This window comes from Hyperolius riggenbachi, chromosome 1 (genome assembly GCF_040937935.1).
Source record: "Hyperolius riggenbachi isolate aHypRig1 chromosome 1, aHypRig1.pri, whole genome shotgun sequence".
Classification (NCBI taxonomy): Eukaryota; Metazoa; Chordata; class Amphibia; order Anura; family Hyperoliidae; genus Hyperolius; species Hyperolius riggenbachi.
Genome location: NC_090646.1, coordinates 32,526,190 through 32,550,916, shown reverse-complemented (window position 1 = coordinate 32,550,916; position 24,727 = coordinate 32,526,190). Strand labels below are relative to the sequence as shown.

The 24,727-nt window shown below is 43.8% G+C and overlaps 1 protein-coding gene across 1 annotated transcript; it reads right to left on the bottom strand.

Annotated features, from left to right (window-relative positions):
* On the bottom strand, nt 1-24,212 carry LOC137545274 (vomeronasal type-2 receptor 26-like). Its single transcript, XM_068266419.1, has 4 exons — nt 24,137-24,212; nt 5,649-6,430; nt 3,968-4,027; nt 1-102 (listed from the first exon to the last, which is right to left on the bottom strand). The coding sequence occupies exons 1-4, from the start codon at nt 24,210-24,212 to the stop codon at nt 1-3; spliced, it is 1,020 nt and encodes a 339-aa protein (XP_068122520.1).
* Nucleotides 24,213-24,727: the final 515 nt, after the last annotated feature.

Sequence of the window (24,727 nt, the reverse complement as noted above, 5' to 3'; positions counted from 1 at the left end):
TCACTTGGCATTCTCAATATATTCCAAATTATTGTGGTCAGTGTGAACTGCCAGAAACTCTCTATTACTGATGTCATAGTTCTTTTCAGCAGGAGAGAACTTCTTAGAAAAGAAGGCACAGGGATGGAGACATTCAGGATCCCCTGAGTATTGGGAAATAACTGCCCCCACCCCTGACTCAGAGGCATCAACTTCAATAATAAAAGCTAAAACAATAAAACAATAAAACATCTGGATGCACCAAGACGGGAGCGGAATAAAAGGCTTTTTTCAGTTCATCAAAGGCCTGATGGGCAGATGAACTCCAAACAGATGGGTCAGCTCCCTTCTTGGAGAGATCGGTGAGTGGAGCTAATTTGGAGGAAAAATCTTTTACAAATTTCCTATAAAAATTGGCAAACCCCAAGAAACATTGCAGAGATTTCAAATCAGTGGGTTGAGGCCAATTCAGAATTGCAGATAATTTACTAGAATCCACGGTCAGACCTGAAACAGAAATAACATAACCCAAAAAAGAGACGTCTTGAGATTTAGAAATACACTTTCCTAATGTACTCATTTTACTCAGAAAGAAATGTACTTCTTATTCGTATGTGTTTTACATTTTAAGATTTTTGTGACAGTTCCTCTTTAATATAATATTTTATAGCCCTATCTTCTGGCCCAGAAAGATTATATAACCGACCCTGGGTGGCATAGTGCCTGGCAACAAATCAATGGCGCAATCATAAGATCTATGTGGAGGAAGTTTATCAGCAGCCTGTGGAGAAAATACATCAGCAAATTCTTGATATACATTAGGAATTTTCCCAGGACCTAGGTCCACAGCAAGTAATGAAAGGTTTTTGAGACAATTCTTAAAACAAAAAGATGACCAAGTCACAAGTTGTTTAGACTGCCAATCAATCACTGGATTATGTTTAGCCAACCAAGGAAGACCTAAGACCACAGGACAAGAGGGTATCTGGAGACAAAAAAACTTAATGGACTCAGAATGGAATAACCCCACATTGACCACTAATTCAGGGGTCTCAGTGATTGCTTGATTGATTGATTGATTGACAGTTTTGAAGGGGGGTATTATCAATTGCAGTAACACATATATTTTCAGACAAAATAGAAGTCGTAATTCTTAAATGATGGGCTAAATCAGAATCTAAAAAATTCCCTGCAGCCTCATAACCAACAAAAGCCTGACAATTATGAGTTTTACCAGCCAAAGCAATAGAAACAGGAATCAAAACTCGTTCATTGTTTAGAGGAAATACCTGCTCGCTCAGGTGAGTTTCCTCGACCTCACCTAAGCACTGGAGTTTTAGGTCTTGATTGGTACAACTTACAAGTGGATCCTTGGCAAAAATATGCCAAACCACAACTGATGCTGTCTAACAGCAACCAAGCACTCACATTGTAGCCCTACCTGAGTGTCAGCTGACTAACAGATCAGCTGACACAACATTACAAACTCAACCTATGTGTCAGCTGACTAAAACTGTCAGCTGACACTAAATCTTTTGTTTCTTTAGGGAATAGGATGTACGTCTGCTAAAGAACGTCCATCCCCCTTCAGCGCTGGAATGCACAGGACCAGGAGCGGCGCAGTCTCGATTGGTACAAGCGGATCTTTGGCAAAAACATGCCAAACCATAACTTATGCTGTCTAACAGGACAGGATGCGTCAAATGCTTTAAGTGTAATGTATGTGCGGCCTTGAATACTGGCAAGTATTTTCTTCACCCACACACATGTCAGAGATACAACATTAAGCAGTATCTCAATTGCGACTCAGAGTATGTCGTATACCTCTTGAAATGTCCCTGTGGTCTTGCCTATGTGGGGATGACCATGGGACCATAAAAGAAAAGGTTTCAGAAACACTGCAGTGGTACCGGGGTATGGTCATTGAGCAAGTGCACACCCCAAGGAGAGGTGGGGATTGTAAAAAAAAGTTTATTGCAGAGAGAGGCTTACTGGATTTTCACATTGAACACTGTCACACTGAGGGGCCTGAATAGTAACAATGTATTGTCATGTGTTTTGGATACGAGATGACCTTGACCCATTGTAGCAGCTTTTGTGCATATTTGATTTTGCAACAAGTTGTTTTTAACTGCAGTTTATTGATTGCATTTTTATCATTTTTTAAGGTTATCACTTCTCTCCTCCTTGCTGTGGGGTTTCACCATGTCTATAGCCTTCTGAGTGGCCCTCAATGACAGCCTGCATGGGTTGTATCCTTTTTGGACTTATGTCTGCTGTCTCTGTTATGGTGATGATGCACAGTCTATGTACTGCATTAACATCCAGGTTAGTTCTTTTGGATAGATTGATGGTCATTATCCATCATTTTGTATGTCAACAATGTGGAAATTAGTGCATCATGGAAGCAACAAGTTTCTGAGTGATTAATCAATAACCACCCAGGGGGTGGAGTTTGGGGTATTTGGATGGCTAGTTATGTTGTATTTTGCACTGTGTTGGTGAATATGTCTTTCTGCTTCATGCCTTGACAAAGGGGGCCCAGAGTGGCCCTGAAACAATTGTCGGCCTTGCAGGTCAGACATTTTTGCTTGTATATGTGATGGGACAGTAAACGCTTTACACGTTACATAGGTACATAGTTATTTGGGTTAAAAAAGACATATGTTGTTCCTGCAAGTCTGTGTGAGGACTCCTCCTTCGAACCACTACTTTTTGTGCAACATGACTTTTAGTGGGCTGCAGTTTTGTATGTGAGCCCAGTTGGACAACACTACCTTCTGTATCTCAAGCAGTAATGGAAATCTACACAGATCAGCTTGGCAGGCAAAGTTTGAGATACTCCAATGGTCATGGAGGAGGTTTTTGCAGAATTCCAGGTGGAATATTTTTATTGTGCTGTCCTTTTGATTGATCTGGGTAGGTGGTTGGGCACCATACTTCACTTCTATAGAGTAGGATCGGGGTGATGACACTGTCAAAGACTTTTGGCCAGGCCTTTACCGGTGGTTTGAGGTTGTACAATTCTTTCCTGATAGCGTAGAACTTTTGGCATGCTTTGGCTTTTAGGGACTCTATGGCTGGCTTGACGCTTTTTAGTAGAGATGGTTAATATGGGCTCTGAATAGAAATCGCAAGCAGACAGAGGTTGATTTTACCTTGGATTGGGTCACTAGGAATAAGACATCAAAATAGGCATTTTTTTGTGAGAAGAAATTATACAAAAAAATACATAGAATTTTTGCAAACTACTAATTCTTGTAGGCTACATTGACTTAAAATCTTTTCAAGAAATATCTTGTTTTCAGATTTAATATTAATTTGTGAAAAAAATCCATATTCACGCATGCCTACTCCTTACGACCATAACAACTTTAGGCCCATAGCCCTGACGTCAGTCATCATAAAAACCCTGGAGAAGGTAGTCCTATTCATCCTTAAAGGGCAACTTCAGCCTAAACAAACATACTGTCATCAAGTTACATTAGTTATGTTAATTAGAATAGATAGGTAATATAATCTCTTACCCACCCTGTTTTAAAAGAACAGGCAAATGTTTGTGATTCATGGGGGCTGCCATCTTTGTCATGGGGGCAGACATCTTTTTGGTTGAAAGGCGGTGACAGGGAGCATGAGACACAGTTCCAACTGTCCTTTGTCCTGATAACCCCTCCCAGATGCACACGCTACGCTTCAAATGTCAAATTCAAAATGTAAAAAAAAAAAAAATTGCACCAAAACAGCAGAACGAGAACAACAACATCAGAAATCCCATCATGCTTTGCACAGCATCAGGGGAAAAAAAGCCCGGGCAGTTTTCTTCTGTGCAGCTAAAAATGAGGCTTGTATAAGAGAAACAAAGTTCTGATGCTGTGAAACTGTTAAAGAAACACAAAGCCTTTTCAGTGCTGCCGAGTCGATTTTTAGTCCGGAGGTTCACTTTAAGCTCTCCTCCTTGCCCCTGCTAGACCTTTTTTAATGCGCATACAGGTCTAATAGGTCCACTGACAATATCATAAATATCGGTCTGGAGTATATCTTTGACCACCTGAAAAGAACAGACACGTATGAAACAATATTACTCCTGGATTTTATCTCAGCTTTCAATACCATCTACCCACGCATTCTCTAGGAAGACCTTGCCATACTGGGAGTTCACCCCACCCTTCACCATTGGATCATGGACTTCCTAACCAATAGGACCCAGATCGTTATTCGTTAAGCTGGGGGATATCTACTCACAAGAAATGGTCACCAACACTGGGGCACTCCAGTGCTTTGTCCTGTCTCCACTGCTGTTCTCCCTTTATACAAATAACTTCAGATTAATGGCAGACTGTGTCAAGGTCATTAAGTTTACCAATGACACCACCATTGTCGGTCTCGTCGGGAATTTGCCACCGGTGCAAGGAAAACAGGCTAGTGCTCAACACTGCAAATACTGTCGAGCTGCTCATTGATTTCAGGAAGTCTGCCCACACCCCACCTCCAAACTACATTGACAGCAATGAGGTGGCGAGAGTACCCTGTGCCCGCCTCCTGAGCCCCATCATCTCTTTTGAAAGAGACTCTTTTTCCTCCGTCAACTGAGAAAGTTTGGCATGGCCCACGAGATCCTGACAAGTTTCTACTCCACCACCATTGAATCTATCCTCTGATTTTACATCTTGGTCAGGTATGCCAGTGCCACTGCTGGTGACAGGCAAAAACTGCAGAGTGTCATCAGGTCTGCAGAGCTGATCATTGGTGGGCCCTTCCCTTCACTCACCCAACTATACAGCTCCAGACTGCGCTTTAGAGCACTGAGGATTGCCAGCGACCCCTCTCACCCAGGTCACTGGTTTTTCAGCCCTTTTCCATTGGGCCGGAGGCTACGGGCCATTTCCACCCAAACCACTAAATACAGGAACTATTTTTTTCCCTTGTCTGTCAACCTCCTGAACTCTCTGCACATTCTGTCCCCCGGAGCTGCGGCCAACCAGTAAACCTGCCCACTTGACTAACTGATCAGACCTTTTCTGTGCCACTTCATGTGAACTTTTTTGTATGATGTATACTGTGCTCTTAGTTTTTTTTTAAAATCACATGTTGTGAAACCTCCTGTATCTATCCTTTACTTGAGCTATGTATTGTATAGTGCCCAAGCCAGTCCTGCTTGGCGAAATAAACAATTCTGATTCTGATTATATGTGGGCTATAAATGGTAAAGCTGAATCTCTTTTATGTATATGAAACATTCCCAAATAAAATGTCATATACAGTAATAAATACTATTTTTTAGTAGTAAAGAAATGACAGTATATAAATGTTTTATGTATGGAACATAGCAAATAAAGAGTATACATATGGTAAGTGTTCTGTTAACGTATCATAAAAAGTGCAACATGATTGTTTCAAACACAAAAAAAATGTACCAATTGTCAAGTGGTCAGACAAAAACTTCAGTTTTTATTATCTACTAAGGACCACACACACATGGCAAAGTAATACATTAAAGTAAAACTCTCAACAGCAATTTCACATCTACCATTGTGAGTAATTTTATGGGGTCATTTTCTGCTACAAATTTCTTTCCTAGTGTTGAGCGCTGGTTTGAGAAGCATAATATAACATTTTGGGAAAAATATGCAGGTCAATAGTCCAGCATTGGAGGTCAGAATGGCGAATACCTCCACAGCCACCATGTATTTCCCTCTGGTGCTCAGATAGGCCGGGATCATGGCAATCCAGACACTGCAGAACACCAGCATGCTGAACGTGATGTACTTGGCCTCATTAAAGCTGTCCGGTAATGTCCTCACCATGAAAGCCAGAAGAAAACTCACAGCTGCCAGAAACCCCATATAACCCAACATGGAGTAGAAGCCAATCACTGACCCCTCATTACACTGAACAATGATCTTCCCAGGATAAGTGTAAATGTCATTCTCCTGATAAGGGGGAGATAATGACAGCCAAATAGCACAAATCATAAATTGGACAGAAGAACAGATCAGGACCAAAGTGTTGGATACTTTGAATGTGGCCCATTTTCTCCAGTAGCTGCCAGGCGTGGTGGCTTTGAAGGCAATGCAGACAGTGACAGTCTTGGCCAGGAGACAGGAGACAGAGATGGAGAAGAACACCCCAAATGACACCTGTCTTAGCATGCAGGTTATATCCACAGGACGTCCGAGGAACAAGAAGACACAGAGGAGGCTCAGCAGGAGGGAGGTCAGGAGAATGAAGCTCACAGTCCGGTTATTGGCTTTCACTACTGGAGTATCCCAGTAATAAATAAATATCCCCAATATAAATAGTGTCATGGCTAAAAGTAGTAAGGTAATGAGTAAAAATATTAAAGACAGAACATCATTGTCATAGGACAGAAATTCATACGTTTTGAGAATACAAGTCACTTTCTCTTTATCAGGCCACTTTTTCTCGGGACACTTGAAGCAGTTCTCACTATCTGCAAAGAAAACATGTAATACAAATAATTTATGTATCGCTTTGAATGGGTTTATGATGGAGATTTAAAAACTACACGACTGAAATCAACATTAAAAATAGCTATAATAAAATACATGTAAACATATCTGAATGTGAACAGCGGAAAACAGTTGTAGATTTAAATTGTATCGTTCCCATCAATGATGCATTTCTCTCTCTCTCTCTCTCTGTCACTAGCTGGTTGCCCGGCATGGCCCGGGTATGTATTTGGCTGGTGTTGGCTCCGCCCACTTTTTCCAGCCCTGACACATAATTACTCAATAACCCAATGACATAATTTGTGAGATTTGTGGTCTTTGGCATCAATAATTTGCATTGAAATAAAACAACTCTTATTGGCTGTTTATGGCTTTACCCCTTTTTTTTGAATTTGAACCCCAGTCACCCAATGACCAACTGTACCAGGTTTGAGGCTTGTACTATTAACAGTGCAAGAATGGCAGCAATTACATATTCCCCTTAAAAGGCAATAAGTGCATTTTGATTGGCTTTTGTAGGCTCCACTCTCTTGTCTAAATATTAATCCCAGTCACCCAGTGACCAACTGTGCAAAGTTTGAGAACCTTACCATCAACAGTGAAAGAATGGCTGCAGTTTACAATTTATGAAATTTGTGTTTGTCTCTGCCCACTGATGACCCGGCGTTGCCCGGGTATGTATTTGGCTGGTGTTGGCTGCGACCAATTTTTATAACCCTAACACACAATTACTCAATGAGCAAGTTTGAGAGCTTTGCATTCTTTGGCATCAATGATTTGCATTGAAAAGAAACAACTCTGATTGGCTGTTTGTGGCTCTACCCCCTTTTCTTAATTTGAACCCGAGTCACCCAATGACCGACTGTACCAGGTTTGAGGCTTGTGTCATTAACAGTGCAAGAATGGCACAATTTTAAATATTCCCTTTGAAAATCGATAGGTGAATTTTGATTGGCGTTTGTAGGCTCCTCCCACTTCTCTGAATTTTAATTCCAGGCACCCAGTGACCAACTGTGCAAAGTTTGAGAAACCTATCATTAACAGTGTAAGAATGGCTGCAGTTTACATTTTCCCAGTGAAATGTGTATTTGTCTCCGCCCACTTTTGGTTATGGGAATAAAAAGTATCCTATATGTTATTTCAGGTAATGTACTATTTGTGTGTGCCAAATTTCACTCAGCCAGCGTTGGCCGGTTATGTATCTGGCTGGTGTTGGCTGCGCCCACTTTTTCTAACCCTAACACACATTTACTCAATTACTCAATGACCAAGTTTGTGAGCTTTGCAGTCTTTGGTATCAATAATTTGCACTGAAATGGAGCTAAATCTGATTGGCTGTTTGTGACTCCACCCCCTTTTCTGAAGTTTAACCCCAGTCACCCAATGTCCAACTGTACCAGGTTTGAGGCTTGTGCCATAAACAGTGCAAGAATGGCAGCAATGAAATATTCCCCCTTGAAAATCAATAGGTGAATTTTGATTGGCGTTTGTAGGCTCCTCCCACTTCTCTGAATTTTAATTCCAGGCACCCAGTGACCAACTGTGCAAAGTTTGAGAAACCTATCATTAACAGTGTAAGAATGGCTGCAGTTTACATTTTCCCAGTGAAATGTGTATTTGTCTCCGCCCACTTTTGGTTATGGGAATAAGAAGTATCCTATATGTTATTCCAGGTAATGTACTATGTGTGTGCCAAATATCATTCAAATCCGTTCAGCCATTTTTGCGTGATCGAGTAACAAACATCTGAACTTTCCCATTTGTAACATTAATAGGATTTGCAAATTTTTTTAGCAATAGTCATCCTTTAATTAAACATTTAAAAAGGTTTTAAAGATGAACAGCATTCATTGTTAATTTAAGTTCTTAGTGAACCTTGTATGATTTGTCTTTAAACTTTTTTTTTTTATTTATTTATCACCAGGGATGAGGCAAGTTTTAAAGTTTGATCTTGTTACAAATTTGGCTGTTTTCATTTACCAAACTTGTTTGCAGAATTGGCACATATTTCACTGTACAGGCAGATTTTGGGGTGAATTGCATTGACATCAATGTCGCTGACTTTAGTGGTTAATAGAAGTCACCATACACTTGCCATTGACACCAAAATGGCTATTTATGTTAAGGAGAATAGTGGAAACGATATGGAGTGTGTCTTTAAAAAAAAATACCTTCTAGTTTTTCAAAAAATCCATTTTAAAAAGTTCACACAAGTTATGCGCTTTATAAACTGTAGTTACAAAAAGAAGGCACAAAGCAGGTGGGGTCAAATTATCCTATGCTTGCCGCAATTAGCATGAGCATGAGATGAAGCATGCATTCTGTTATTTGTTTTTATGTTATCCTACTAATCCTACTAATATTATAAATGGGAACGTTCGAATGTTTGGATGTTCGGATGTTTGAATGTTTGGATGTTTGTTACTCGATCACGCAAAAATGGCTGAACGGATTTGAATGAAATTTGGCACACACATAGTACATTACCTGGAATAAAGTATAGGATACTTTTTATTCCCATAACCGAAAAGGGGGCGGCGACAAATACAAATTTTACTGGGAAATGTAAACAGCAGCCATTCTTATACTGTTAATGGTAGGGTTCTCAAACTTTGCACAGTGGGTTACTGGGGAACTGGGATTAATATTCAGAAAAGTGGGTGGAGTCTACAAAAGCCAATCAAAATTAACCTATTGATTTTCAAGGGAAATATTTACATTGCTGCCATTCTTGCACTGTTAATGGCACAAGCCTCAAACCTGGCACAGTTGATCATTGGGTGACTAGGGTTCAATTTCAGAAAAAGGGGTGGAGCCACAAAGAGCCAATTAGATTTGTTTCATTCCAATGCAAATTATTGATGTCAAACACCGCAAAGCTCAAAAACTTGGTAATTGAGTAATTGATTAATTGTGCTTTAGGGTTAGAAAAGTGGGCACAGCCAACACCAGCCAAATACATAAGCGGGCAACGCTGGGTCATAAGTGGGCGGAGACAAATACAAATTTTACTGGGAAAATGTAAACAGCAGCCATTCTTACACTGTTAATGGTAGGGTTCTCAAACTTTGCACAGTTGGTTACTGGGTGACTGGGGTTAATATTCAGAAAAGTGGGTGGAGCCTACAAAAGGAAATCAAAAATTACCTATTGATTTTTCAGGGGAATATGTCATTGCTGCCATTCTTGCACTGTTTATGGCACAAGCCTCAAACCTGGTACTGTTGATAATTGCGTGACTGGGGTTTACATTCATAAAACAGGGTGGAGCCACACACAGCCAATATAATTTGTATCATTTTAATGCAGGTTATTGATGCCAAAGACCGCAAAGCTCACAAACTTGGTCATTGAGTAATTGATTAATTGTGTGTTAGGGTTAGGAAAAGTGGGCGCAGCCAGCACCTGCAAAATACATAATCAGGCAATGCCGGGTCATCAGTAGGCGGAGACAAATGCAAATTTCACTGATAAAATGTAAACTGCAGCAATTCTTACACTTTTAATGGTAGGGTTATCAAACTTTGCACTATTGGTCACTGGGTGACTGGGATTAATATTCAGAGAAGTGGGTGGAGCCTACAAAAGCCAATCAAAATTCACCTATTGATTTTCAAGGGGAATATGTAAATCCTACTATTCTTGCACTGTTAATGGCACAAGCCTTAAACCTGGTACAGTTGGTCACTGGGTGACTGGGGTTAAAATTCAGACAAAGGGGTGGAGCCACATACAGCCAATCAGATTTGTTTAATCTCAATGCAAATTATTGATGCCAAAGACCGCAAAGCTCACAAACTTGGTTATTGATTATTGTGTGTTAGGGTTAGAAATAGTAGGCGGAGCCAACACCAGCCAAATAAATACCTGAACAATGTTAGGAAATAAGTGGGTGGAGAAAAATACAATTTAATTGTGCAAATGTAAACTGCAGCCATTCTTACACTGTTAATGGTAGGGTTCTCAAACTTTGCACAGTTGGTCACTGGGTGACTGGGATTAATATTCAGAAAAGTGGTTGGAGCCTATAAAAGCCAATCACAATTCACCTATTGATTTTTAAGGGGAATATTTAAATGCTGCCATTCTTGCACTGTTAATCACCTGTACCTGGTACAGTTGGCCATTGGGTGATTGGGGTTCAAATTCAGAAAAGGGGTGGAGCCACATCCAATCAGATTCATTTTATTTAATTGCAAATTATTGATGCCAAAGACCGCAAAGTTGACATACTTCATCATTAAGTAAATGTGTGTTAGGGTTAGGAAAAGTGGGCAGAGCCACCACTAGCCAAATACATACCCGGGCAACGCCGGGCGTCCAGCTAGTATTTTAAATGGGAAAGTTCAGATGTTTGGATGTTTGTTACTCGATCATGCAAAAATGGCTGAATGGATTTGAATGAAATTTGGCACACACATAGTACATTACCTGGAATAACACATAGGATACTTTTTATTCCCATAACCAAAAAGTGGACAGAGACAAATACAAATTTCACTGGGAAAATGGGAAAATGTAAACTGCAGCCATTCTTACACTATTAATGGTAGGGTTCTCATACTTTGTACAGTTGGTCACTGGGTGACTAGGATTAATATTTAGAAAAGTGAATGGAGCCTACAAAAGCCAATCCAATTTCACCTATTAATTTTTTATGGGAATATGTAATTGCTGCCATTCTTGTACTGTTAATGGCACAAGCCTCAAACCTGGTACAGTTGGTCATTGGGTGACCGGGGTTCAAATTCAGAAAAGGGGGTGAAGCCACAAACAGCCAATCCGATTTATTTCATTTCAATGCAAATGATTGATGCCAAAGATGTCAAAGCTCATAAACTTGGTCATTGAGTAATTGTGTGTTATGGTTAGAAAAAGTGGGGGCAGCCAACATCAGCCAAATACAAACCCGGGAAACTCTGGGTCATCAGTGGGCAGAGACAAATACAAATTTCACTGGAAAAATTGAAACTGCAGCCATTCTTACACTTTTTATGACAGGGTTCTCAAGCTTTGCACTTTTGGTCCCTGTGTGACTGGGATTAATATTCAGAAAAGTGGGTGGAGCCTTTAAAATCCAATCAGAATTCACCTATTGTTTTTCAAGGTGAATATTTCATTGCTGCCATTTGTGCACTGTTAATGGCACAAGCCTCTAACCTGGTACAGTTGGTCATTGGGTGACGGCAGGGGCGTAGGAATAGGCCCTGCAGCCCCTGTGCCCGCGGGGGGGCCCGGCCCCCCCCTGGGGCCCGCTCGGGGCCGTTTTGTGGGTGCTGGAGGGGTGGCAGCATGAGGGGAAAGCCTTGCCCACAGTCGGCGGGGAGAGGGGTAGTTCCCCCCTCTCCCTCACCTCGGGGCTCTCCCCTCTGCGCTCCCCTCCAGCTCGTAAGTGTGTGGGGCTGTGGTGGGCAGCGGGCAGCGGGCAGCGGCGGGCAGATACATACCTGCTTCCGTGCGTTCCATCGGAGACTTCTCCCTCTAGCGGCTGACGTCACTTCCGGAAGTGACGTCAGCCGCTAGAGGGAGAACTCTCCGATGGAACGCACGGAAGCAGGTATGTATCTTCCCGCCGCTGCCCGCTGCCCGCTGCCCACCACAGCCCCACACACTTACGAGCTGGAGGGGAGTGCAGAGGGGAGAGCCCCGAGGTGAGGGAGAGGGGGGAACTACCCCTCTCCCCGCCGACTGTGGGCAAGGCTTTCCCCTCATGCTGCCACCCCTCCAGCACCCACAAAACGGCCGCGAGCGGGCCCCAGGGGGGGGGGGAGGGGGGGCCCGCTCTGAAAATCTGCAGGGGGGGCCCGGTGGGGCCTAGTTACGCCCCTGGGTGACGGGTTCACATTTAGAAAAGGAGGTGGAGCCACAAACAGCCAATCAGATATGTTTCATTTCAATGCAAATTACTGATGCCAAAGACCGCAAAACTCACAAAATGTAGTCATTTAGTATTGAGTAATTGTGTGTTCGGGTTAGAAAAAGTGCACCAGCCAAATACATACCCAGGCAATGCTGGATAATCAGTGGGCGGAGACAAATACAAATTTCACCGGGAAAATGTAAACTGCAGCTATTCTTGCACTGTTAATATTAGGGATGGGACGAATCCACAATTTCTTCGAATCCGAATCCGAATCCGGATCCGAATCTAAAAAGGTTCTCGAATATCTCGAACCTTTCGAATCTAACGAATCCTGCACATAAGAATTGTGCGATCCATGGTATAGTTGCCCGCAGTATAGGTACCCAGGCATAGATGCCCACACTATATGTAGCTAAGTAAAGGTGTCTTCAGTATAGCTGAGAAGGAATAGGGGCCTTCAGTATAGGTTGCAGGGTATAGTGGCCTTCATTATAGGCAGCAGGGTATAGGGGCCTTCAGTATAGGTAGAAGAGTATAGGGGCCTTCATTATAGGTAGGAGGGTATAGTGGCCTTTAGTATAGGCAGCAGGGTAAAGGGGCCTTCGGTATAGGCAGCAGGGTATAGGGACCTTCAGTATAGGTAGCAGGGTATAGGGGGCCTTCAGTATAGGTGGCAGGCTATGAGGGGCTTCAGTATAGGTAGCAGGGTATAGGGGCCTTCAGTATAGGTAGCAGAGTATAGAGGCCTTCATTATAGGTAGCAGGGTATAGGGGCCTTCAGTATAGGCAGCAGGGTATAGGGGCCTTCAGTATAGGCAGCAGGGTATAGGGGGCCTTCAGTATAGGTGGCAGGCTATGAGGGGCTTCAGTATAGGTAGCAGGGTATAGGGGCCTTCAGTATAGGTAGCAGAGTATAGAGGCCTTCATTATAGGTAGGAGGGTATAGTGGCCTTCAGTATAGGCAGCAGGGTATAGGGGCCTTCAGTATAGGCAGCAGGGTATAGGGGCCTTCAGTATAGGCAGCAGGGTATAGGGGCCTTCAGTATTGGTAGCAGGGTATAGGGGGCCTTCAGTATAGGTGGCAGGCTATGAGGGGCTTCAGTATAGGTAGCAGGGTATAGGGGCCTTTAGTATAGGTAGCAGGGTATAGGGGCCTTCAGTATAGGTAGCAGGGTATAGGGGGCCTTCAGTATAGGTGGCAGGCTATGAGGGGCTTCAGTATAGGTTGCAGGGTATAGGGGCCTTTAGTATAGGTAGCAGGGTATAGGGGCCTTCAGTATTGGTAGCAGGGTATAGGGGGCCTTCAGTATAGGTGGCAGGCTATGAGGGGCTTCAGTATAGGTTGCAGGGTATAGTGGCCTTCAGTATAGGTAGCAGGGTATAGGGGCCTTCAGTATAGGTTGCAGGGTATAGTAGCCTTCATTATAGGCAGCAGAGTATAGGGACCTTCAGTATAGGTAGGAGAGTATAGGGGCCTTCAGTATAGGTAGTAGGGTATAGTGGCCTTCAGTATAGGCAGCAGGGTGTAGGGGCCTTCAGTATAGGCAGCAGGGTATAGGGACCTTCAGTATAGGTAGCAGGGTATAGGGGGCCTTCACTATAGGTATCAGGCTATGGGGGGCTTTAGTATAGGCAGCAGGGTATAGGGGCCTTTAGTATAGGTAGCAGGGTATAGGGGCCTTCAGTATAGGTAGCAGGGTATAGGGGCTTTCACTATAGGTAGCAGGCTATGGGGGGCTTCGGTATAGGTAGCAGGCTATGGGGGGCTTCAGTATAGGTAGCAGGCTATGGGGGGCTTCAGTATAGGTAGCAGGCTATGGGGGGCTTCAATATAGGTAGCAGGCTATGGGGGAATTTGGTATAGGTAGCAGGCTATGGGGGGATTTGATATAGGTAGCAGGCTATGGGGGGATTTGGTATAGGTAGCAGGCTATGGGGGGATTTGGTATAGGTAGCAGGCTATGGGGGGCTTCGGTATAAGTAGCAGGCTATGGGGGGGGGGGGGCTTCGGTATAAGTAGCAGGCTATAGGGGGCTTCTGTATAAGTAGCAGGCTATGAGGGGCTGCAGTGTAGGTAGCATATCCTCCTCCCTCCCCCCGCAGCCTCCTCCTCTCGCCCCCCCTGCATAAATAAGAAGAAGCAGCCTCTCACCTCCAGCATCAGCGTGGAGCCCAGAGCGGCAGACTTCTCCCTTCACTTCCTAGTTCCCCCTTGTGGCCACTGGACCAGCTCTTACTGATGACGCGTAGTAAGAGCCGGTCACTAGGGGAATAAGGAAGTCTGTAGGAGGTCTGCCGCTCCGGGCTCCACGCTGGAGGTGAGAGGCTGCTTCCTCTTATTTATGCGGGGGGGGGGGGGGGGGGGGGCGAGCGGAGAAGGGTGCGGGGATCGGGAGGAGGACACTTGCGAGCGGGTTAAGCGGCGGATGCGCGGCGATGCAGCGTTGGGATTCGGCGGATTCGGCGAGCGGAAAATGCCGTCGGGATTCGAGTCCACGAATCTCGAATATTACCTAATATTCAAGGGATTCGTGGATTCGCCGGATTCGTCGTCCCATCCCTAGTTAATAGTAGTGTTTTTAAACTTTGCACAGTTGATGATTGAGTCACTGGGATTAATATTCAGAAAAGTGGGTGGAGCCTACAAAATCCAATCAAAATTCACCTTAATTTTCAAGGGTATTATTTCATTACTGCCATTATTGCACTGTTAATGGCACAAGCCTCAAACCTGGTACAGTTAGCCATTGGGTCACTTGGGTTCAAATTTAGAAAGGGGAGGAGCCACAGTCATTAAGATTTGCTTCATTTCAGTGCAAATTGCTGATGCCAAAGACCGCAAAGCTCACAAAGTAGGTCACTGAGTAATTGTTTGTTAGGGTTAGAAAAAGTGGGTGGAGCACCAGCCATATACATACCCGGACAAAGCCGGGCCATCAGCTAGTATCTATATATATAAAATCGTATGTGTGTATGTGTGTGTGTGTATGTGCCGCGATCACTCGAAAACGGTTTGATCGATTTGAACGAAACTTGGTATACAGATCCCTTACTACCTGGGATGATATGTTCTGGGGGACTCGGGTCCCACTTGCATACATGGGCGGAGCTACAAACAGCAAATCAGATTTCACCCATTCAAGTCAATGGAATAAATGTAAAAGGCTGCCATTCTCGCAGTATTCAAGCCAGAGTCCCCACACTTGGCACAGTTGGTCACTTGGTGACCGAGGTTACAAATCCAGAAAAAGTGGGCGGAGCATAAAACAGCCAATCAAATTTCAGCCGTTCATTTTAAATGGGAAAATGTAAACTGCAGCCATTCTTAGACTGTTAATCGCAGGGGTCTCAAACTTTGCACACTTGGTCACTGGGTGAATGCGATTAAGATTCAAGAAAGTGGGTGGAGCCTACAACATCTAATCAAAATTCACCTGTTGATTTTCAAGGGGGAATATTGAAAATGCTGCCATTCTTACACTTTTAATGGCAGAGGCTTCAAACTTGCTACAGTCTGTCATTGGGTGACTGGGGTCCAAATTCACTAAAGGGGCGGGGCCACATACAGCCAATCAGATTTCTTTGGTGGATAAACTGCTTCCATTCACACATTTTTGATGCCAGGATCCTGACAGCTCACAAACTTGGTCATTGAGTGACTGTGTGTCAAGGTTACGAAAAGTGGGCGGAGCCAAAAACAACTTTTACTGGGAAAATATAAACTGCAGCCATTCTTACACCATTAATGGCAGGGTTCTCAAACTTTGCACAGTTGGTCATTGGGTGACTGAGATTAAGATTTTGGAAGGTGGGTGGAGTCTATAACAGCCAATAAAAATTCACCTTTTGATTTTCAAAGGGAATATTTAAGCTGCTACCATTCTCTTATACTGTTAAAAGCAGATGCCTCAAACCTGGTACAGTTGGTCACTGGGTGACTAGGACCCAAATTCAGAGGGGGGGCGGAGCCACAAACAGCCAGATGTGTTTATTTTTCAATGGGAATATACAAAGTATTGATACCAAGGACCCCAAAGCTGATAAACTTGATAATTGAGTGACTGTATGTCAAAGGTAGAAAAAGTGGGCGGTGCCAACAACTACATTTTTTACATGGCAGGGTTCCCAAACTTTACACAATTGATCACTGGGTGACTGGGATGAATATTCAGAAATGTGGGTGGAGCCTACAACAGCCAATCAAAATTTACCTATTGATTTTCAATGGGAATATTCACATTGCTACCATTCTTACACTGTTAATGGCAGAGGCCTCAAACCTGATACAGTCAGTCATTGGGTGACTGGGGTCCACATTTACTAAAGGGGGTGGAGCCACAAACAGCCAATCAGATTTGTTAGATTGATTTCAGCCATTCTGTTACTGGCAGGGTTCTTAAACTTGACACAGTTGGCCACTGGATGACTGGGATTAACATTCAGGAAAGTGGGTGGAGCCTACAACAGCCATTCAAAATTCACTTATTGATTTTCAAGGGGAATATGTACTTTGCTGCCATTCTTACACTCTTAATGGCAGAGGACTCAAATCTGGTACAGTCAGTCACTGGGAGACTGGGGTTTAAATTCTGAAGGGAGCGGGCCAAAAACAGCCAATCAGATTTGTTTAATTACAGTGGTAAAATGTAACTTATTGATGCCAAGGACCGCAAAGCTCATAAACTTGGTCATTAAGTGACTGTATGTCAAGGTTAGAAATAGTGGCGGAGCCAAAAACAACTAACTTTTTACATGGGAAAATGTAAACTGCAGCTTTTCTTACACTGTTAATGGCAGGGTTCTCAAACTTCACACAGTTGGTCACTGGATGACTGGGATTAATATTCAGAAAAGTGGGTAGAGCCTACAAGAGCCAATCAAAATTCACCTATTCAAGGGGAATATTAAAACTGCAGCCATTCTTACACTGTTAATAGCAGAGGCCTCAAACCTGCTACAGTCAGTGGTTAAGTGTCTGGGGTTCAAATGCAGTAAAGGGGCTGTGCTAAAAACAGCCAGATTTATTTGCTGGATAAACTGATCAAAAATCACATGTTGCTTTTCAAGGAGAATATTAAAATTGCTGCTATTCTTGCACTGTTAATGGCACAAGCCTCAAACCTGGTACAGTTGGTCATTGGGGTTCAAATTCAGAAAAGGGGACAGAGCCACAAACAGTGAATCAGATTTGTTTCATTTCATGGGAAAATACAAATTATTGATGCCAAGGACCCCAAAGCTCACAAACTTGGTCATTGAGTAGTGACTTTGTGTCCAGGTTACAAAAAAGTGGGCCGAGCCAAAAACAAATTTCGCTGGGAAAATGTAAACTACAGCCATTCTTACACTGTTAATGGCAGGGTTCCCAAACTTTGCCCAGATGGTCATTGAGTGACTGAGATTAATATTCAGGGAAGTGGGTGGAGCCTATGATAGCCAATCAAAATTCACCTGTTGATTTTCAAGTGGAATATTTAAATTGCTGCCATTTTTACACTGTTAATAGCAGATGACGCAAACCTGCTACAGTTGGTCATTGGGTGATTGGGGTTCAAATGCTGGAGAGGGGGTGAAGCCACAAACAGCCAATCTGATTTGTTTAATTTCTATGGGAATATACAAATTATTGATGCCAAGGACCCCAAAGCTCACAAACTTGGTCATTAAGTGTTTGTGCGTTAGGGTTAGAAAAAGTGGGCGAAGCCAACACCAGTCAAATACATACACGGGCAACTCCGGGTCATCAGTGGGTGGAGACAAATACAAATTTCACTGGGAAAATGTAAACTGCAGCCATTCCTACAGTGTTAATGGAAAGGTTTTTAAACTTGCACAGTTGGTCACTGGGTGACTGTTAATATTCAGAAAAGTGGGTGGAGCCTACAAAAGTGAATCAAACTTCACCTATTGCTTTTCAAGGGGAATATTTAATTGCTACCATTCTTGCACTGTTAAGTGCACAGGCCTCAAACCTGGTACAGTTGGTCATTGGGTGACTGGGGTTCAAATTCAGAAAAGGGTGTGGAGCCACAAACAGCCAATCCGATTTTTTCATTTCAATGCAAATTATTGATGCCAAAGACCGCAAAGCTCACAAACTTAGTCATTGAGTAATTGTGTGTTAGGGTTAGAAAAAGTGGGTGGAGCCGACACCAGCCAGATACATACCCGGGCAACGCCCGGCAATCTGCTAGTTTCTTATAAAGAAATCTACAGGTAAGTAAAACAGGAGAAGGATGCAGATCCCTTTCTTGGAATAGTTCCTCATGATTATACCTGCTAAGCAAACTTATGGAGGCTGGATAGTGTACTGGTTAAGTGCTCTGCTTTTGACATTGGAGACCAGGGTTCAAATCCTGGCTTGGGTCAGTACCTATTTAATAAGGAGTTCAAGGTAAGATTCCCTAACATTGCAGAGTGGCCTCTTGAGCGCGTCCTAGTGGTTGCAGCTCTTGAGAGTCCAACAGGAGAAAAGTGCTATACCAGTGATGGCTAACCTTGGCACTCCAGCTGTGACAAAACTACAAATCCCATCATGCCTCTGCCTTCCTGAGTTATGCTTAGAGCTGCCAGAGTATTGCAATGCCTCACGGGACTTGTAGTTCTACCACAGCTGGAGTGCCAATGTTAGCCATCATGGTGCTATACAAATGTTTGAATTACTCAATTTGAACTCGTACCTGTGACATTAGACACCTCCCCCTCTGGACACTGGACACAACCATAGCAGCAGGCATGGAAGCTTTCAGTAGGAACTTTTCTGGTCCCAGGAAGACATCTGGCATTGCATCGGGATAGTGGTACCTTGTAAATGCAGGTACAATATGTATATTAAAAAAAAAAAAAACACATAACACAAGAAAATGCATCTCTTGTTGAGTAAAAACAGAATTCACTTAGATCAGATGTATGATTTACACAGAATACCACACACATTATTTTATCATACTTACTTTTTTTTATGTGTGTGCTCGCAAATACAGTAGCAATAAAAAGTATGTGAACCCTTTGAAATTTCTGCACAAATTGGTCATAAAATGTGATCTGATCTTCATCTGATGCCTAGTATACACCATCCAATTTTCTGTTAGAATTTGCTGTTAGATTTTCTGTAAGATTTTCTGTAATTAGATTATTTTCTTTAACCACTTGAGGACCGTAGGCTTTACCCCCCTTAAGGACCAGACCCTTTTTTTCCATTCAGACCACTGCAGGTTTCACGGTTTATTGCTCGCTCATACAACCTACCACCTAAATGAATTTTGGCTCCTTTTTCTGTCACTAATAAAGCTTTCTTTTGGTGCTATTTGATTGCTGCTGCGAATTTTACTTTTTATTATATTCATCAAAAAAGACATGAATTTTGTCAAAAAAATGATTTTTTAAACTTTCTGTGCTGAAATTTTTCAAATAAAGTAACATTTCTGTATACATGCAGCACGAAAAATGTGGACAAAAACATTTTGATTAAAAAAAAAACATTCAGCCTATATTTATTGGTTTGGGTAAAAGTTATAGCGTTTACAAACTATGATGCAAAAAGTGAATTTTCCCATTTTGAAGCATCTCTGACTTCTCTGACCCCCTGTCATGTTTCATGAGGGGCTAGAATTCCTGGATAGTATAAATACCCCCCAAATGACCCCATTTTGGAAAGAAGACATCCCAAAGTATTCACTGAGAGGCATGGTGAGTTCATAGAAGATATTATTTTTTTGTCACAAGTTAGCGGAAAATGACACTTTGTGACCAAAAAAAAAAAAAGTTTCCATTTCTTCTAACTTGCGACAAAAAAAATGAAATCTGCCACGGACTCACCATGCCCCTCTCTGAATACCTTTAAGTGTTTACTTTCCAAAATGGGGTCATTTGTGGGTTGTGTTTACTGTCCTCGCATTTTGGGGGGTGCTAATTTGTAAGCACCCCTGTAAAGCCTAAAGGTGCTCATTGGACTTTGGGCCCCTTAGCGCAGTTGGGCTGCAAAAAAGTGCCACACATGTGGTATTGCCGTACTCAGGAGTAGTAGTATAATGTGTTTTCTGGTGTATTTTTACACATACCCATGCTGGGTGGGAGAAATATCTCTGTAAATGACAATTGTTTGATTTTTTTTTACACACAATTGTCCATTTACAGAGATATTTCTCCCACTCAGCATAGGTATGTGTAAAAATACACCACAAAACACATTATACTACTTCTCCTGAGTACGGCGATACCACATGTGTGGCACTTTTTTGCACCATAACTGCGCTAAGGGGCCCAAAGTCCAATGAGTACCTTTAGGATTTCACAGGTCATTTTTGTTTCAAGACTACTCCTCATGGTTTAGGGCCCCTAAAATGCCAGGGCAGTATAGGAACCCCACTAATGACCCCATTTTAGAAAGAAGACACCCCAAGGTATTCCGTTAGGAGTATGGTGAGTTCAAAGAAGATTTTATTTTTTGTCACAAGTTAGCGGAAATTGATTTTAATTGTTTTTTTTTCACAAAGTGTCATTTTCCGCTAATTTGTGACAAAAAATAAAATCTTCTATGAACTCACCATACTCCTAACAGAATACCTTTGGGTGTCTTCTTTCTAGAATGGGGTCATTTGTGGGGTTCCTATACTGCCCTGGCATTTTAGGGGCCCTAAACCGTGAAGAGTAGTCTTGAAACCAAATGTCGCAAAATGACCTGTGAAATCCTAAAGGTACTCATTGGACTTTGGGCCCCTTAGCGCACTTAGGGTGTAAAAAAGTGCCACACATGTGGTACCGCCGTACTCAGGAGAAGTAGTATAATGTGTTTTGGGGTGTATTTTTACACATACCCATGCTGGGTGGGAGAAATATCTCTGTAAATGACAATTGTTTGATTTTTTTTACACACAATTGTCCATTTACAGAGATAATTCTCCCACTCAGCATGGGTATGTGTAAAAATACACCACAAAACACATTATACTACTTCTCCTGAGTATGGTGATACCACATGTGTGGCACTTTTTTGCATCCTAACTGCGCTAAGGGGCCCAAAGACCAATGAGTACCTTTAGGATTTCACAGGTCATTTTTGTTTCAAGACTACTCCTCACGGTTTAGGGCCCCTAAAATGCCAGGGCAGTATAGGAACCCCACCAATGACCCCATTTTAGAAAGAAGACACCCCAAGGTATTCCGTTAGGAGTATGGTGAGTTCGTAGAAGATTTTATTTTTTGTCACAAGTTAGCGGAAATTGATTTTAATTGTTTTTTTTCACAAAGTTTCATTTTCCGCTAACTTGTGACAAAAAATAAAATCTTCTATGAACTCACCATACTCCTAACGGAATACCTTTGGATGTCTTCTTTCTAGAATGGGGTCATTTGTGGGGTTCCTATACTGTGGTGTATTTTTACACATACCCATGCTGGGTGGGAGAAATATCTCTGTAAATGACAATTGTTTTATTTTTTTTTACACACAATTGTCCATTTACAGAGAGATTTCTCCCACCCAGCATGGGTATGTGTAAATATACACCCCAAACCACATGTGTGACACTTTTTGCAGCCTAGGTGCGCTAAGGGGCCCAACGTCCTGGTCACAGGTCATTTTGAGGCATTTGTTTTCTAGACTACTAAAATGCCAGGGCAGTATAGGAACCCCACAAGTGACCCCATTTTAGAAAGAAGACACCCCAAGGTATTCCGTTAGGTGTATGGCGAGTTCATAGAAGATTTTATTTTTTGTCACAAGTTAGTGAAAAATGACACTTCGTGAAAAAAAAAAACAATAAAAATCAGTTTCCGCTAACTTTTGACAAAAAATAAAATCTTCTATGAACTCGTCATACACCTAACAGAATACCTTGGGTTGTCTTTTCTAAAATGGGGTCACTTGTGGGGTTCCTATACCGCCCTGGCATTTTACCGGCCCAAAACCGTGAGTAGTCTAGAAACCAAATATCTCAAAATGACTGTTCAGGGGTATAAGCATCTGCAAATTTTGATGACAGGTGGTCTATGAGGGGACGAATTTTGTGGAACCGGTCATAAGCAGGCTGGCCTTTTAGATGAAAGGTTGTATTGGGCCTGATCTGATGGATAGGAGTGCTAGGGGGGTGACAGGAGGTGATTGATGGGTGTCTCAGGGGGTGCTTAAAGGGGAAAATAGATGCAATCAATGCACTGGGGAGGTGATCGGAAGGGGGTCTGAGGGGGATCTGAGGGTTTGGCCGAGTGATCAGGAGCCCACACGTGGGAAAATTAGGGCCTGATCTGATGGGTAGGTGTGCTAGGGAGTGACAGGAGGTTATTGATGGGTGTCTCAAGGTGTGATTAGAGGGGGGAATAGATGCAAGCAATGCACTAGTGAGGTGATCAAGGCTGGGGTCTGAGGGCGTTCTGAGGGTGTGGGCGGGTGATTGAGTGCCCTAGGGGCAGATAGGGGTCTAATCTGATGGGTAGCAGTGACAGGGGGTGATTGATGGGTAATTAGTGGGTGTTTAGGGTAGAGAACAGATGTAAACAATGCACTTGGGAGGTGATCTGACGTCGGATCTGCGGGCGTTCTATTGGTGTGGGTGGGTGATCAGATTGCCCGCAAGGGGCAGGTTAGGGGCTGATTGATGGGTGGCAGTGACAGGGGGTGATTGATGGGTGGCAGTGACAGGGGGTGATTGATGGGTGATTGACAGGTGATTGACAGGTGATCAGTGGGTTATTACAGGGAAGAACAGATGTAAATAATGCACTGGCGAATTGATAAGGGGGGGTTTGAGGGCAATCTGAGCGTTTAGGCGGGTGATTGGGTGCCCGCAAGGGGCAGATTAGGGTCTGATCTGATGGGTAACAGTGACAGGTGGTGATAGGGGGTGATTGATGGGTGATTGATGGGTAATTAGTGGGTGTTTAGGGTAGAGAACAGATGTAAACAATGCACTTGGGAGGTGATCTGACGTCGGATCTGCGGGCGATCTATTGGTGTGGGTGGGTGATCAGATTGCCCGCAAGGGGCAGGTTAGGGGCTGATTGATGGGGGCAGTGACAGGGGGTGATTGATGGGTGATTTCCAGGTGATTGCCAGGTGATCAGTGGGTTATTACAGGGGGGATAGAGGCATACAGTACACAGGGGGGGGGGTCTGGGGAGAATCTGAGGGGTGGGGGGTGATCAGGAGAGAGCAGGGGACAGTTTAGGGAATAAAAAAAAATAGTGTTGACAGATAGTGACAGGGAGTGATTGATGGGTAATTAGGGGGGTGATTGGATGCAAACAGGGGTCTGGGGGGTGGGCAGGGGGGGTCTGAGGGGTGCTGTGGGCAATCAGGGGGCAGGGGGGGGGGGAAATCAGTGTGCTTGGGTGCAGACTAGGGTGGCTGCAGCCTGCCCTGGTGGTCCCTCGGACACTGGGACCACCAGGGCAGGAGGCAGCCTGTATAATAGGCTTTGCCTGTGCTGTGCTACCCGCCTGCTCCATAACATCTCCTGTGCTGTGCCACCCGCCCCTTCTCATCTACCTGTGCCATAGACTGTGCCATTCTGTCTGCTCTATACCATCTACCTGTGCCTGCCTGCTCCATACCACCTATACCATACCCTGGACTGTGTTCTGCTGCCTGCTCCGCACCACCGATACTTTGCCAGAGCTTGTGCTAGGCTGCCTACTCCACACACTGCCCACCCCATACCATCGGGACATCTTGGGCCACTTACTGTGCTACGCGCACTAGACCATCTACCGCGCCTGCCCCAGCCCTCCTACTCTGTGCCCCATACCGGGATGTGCTGCCCGTCCCACGCCATCCAACTGTGACAGACTGTGGTGTACCTCCTGCTTCGTACCACACGCACCGTACCTGTGCCATTGTCCGAGCTGTGCGGCCCCACGCCCTTCTGATTCGTGCCAGGCCGCTGCCTCATTCCATCCACCATCTTCCGGTCGCCCCACACACTGTGCTGCCTGCTTTATCCCACCACCTGGGCCGCACACCAGGAATTGGGTCATGGGCGCGAAACGGACTGCCACCCTTTCCAGTGAAGCCCTTCTTAAATGGGAACCCCCGGACAGCCCCAACCCAACACCAAGCTCTCCCCTGTGGAATGCTGTCATCGCACACATTGAATACCTCTCCACCAAGCGAACATCAAATAAACGCCGCCACAGAGGTAGGAGGGCGGGGGCCCAGGTCCGACTTAAAAGGAAAGGCCTACGCTCCCCTGTGCCTGCCATCCTACTAGCAAACGTCTGCTCACTCCCCAACAAGCTGGACGAGCTGCTCCTCCTTCTCGGCAGCAAACCCCAGATCAGCAAGAACACCCCCGTTCTCTGTTTTACCGAGACCTGGCTGTGCGACAGCATCCCCGACAACGCTCTACAGGTACCTGGCTTCAACCTCTTTAGAGCAGACCGTGATGCAGCCCTCTCTGGGAAAACGAGAGGTGGCGGT

Bases quoted from the DNA above. Each gene is read 5' to 3' on its own strand.
- LOC137545274 (XM_068266419.1), bottom strand. From the start codon at position 24,212: ATGGTGGATGGAATGAGGCAGCGGCCTGGCACGAATCAGAAGGGCGTG. The intron at 6,431-24,136 runs GTACGGTGCGTG...TTTTCTTTGCAG, and splicing joins CAGCTCGGACAATGGCACAG to ATAGTGAGAACTGCTTCAAG. The intron at 103-3,967 runs GTATGCGCATTA...TTCTTTTCTAAG, and splicing joins TCAGTGGACCTATTAGACCT to AAGTTCTCTCCTGCTGAAAA.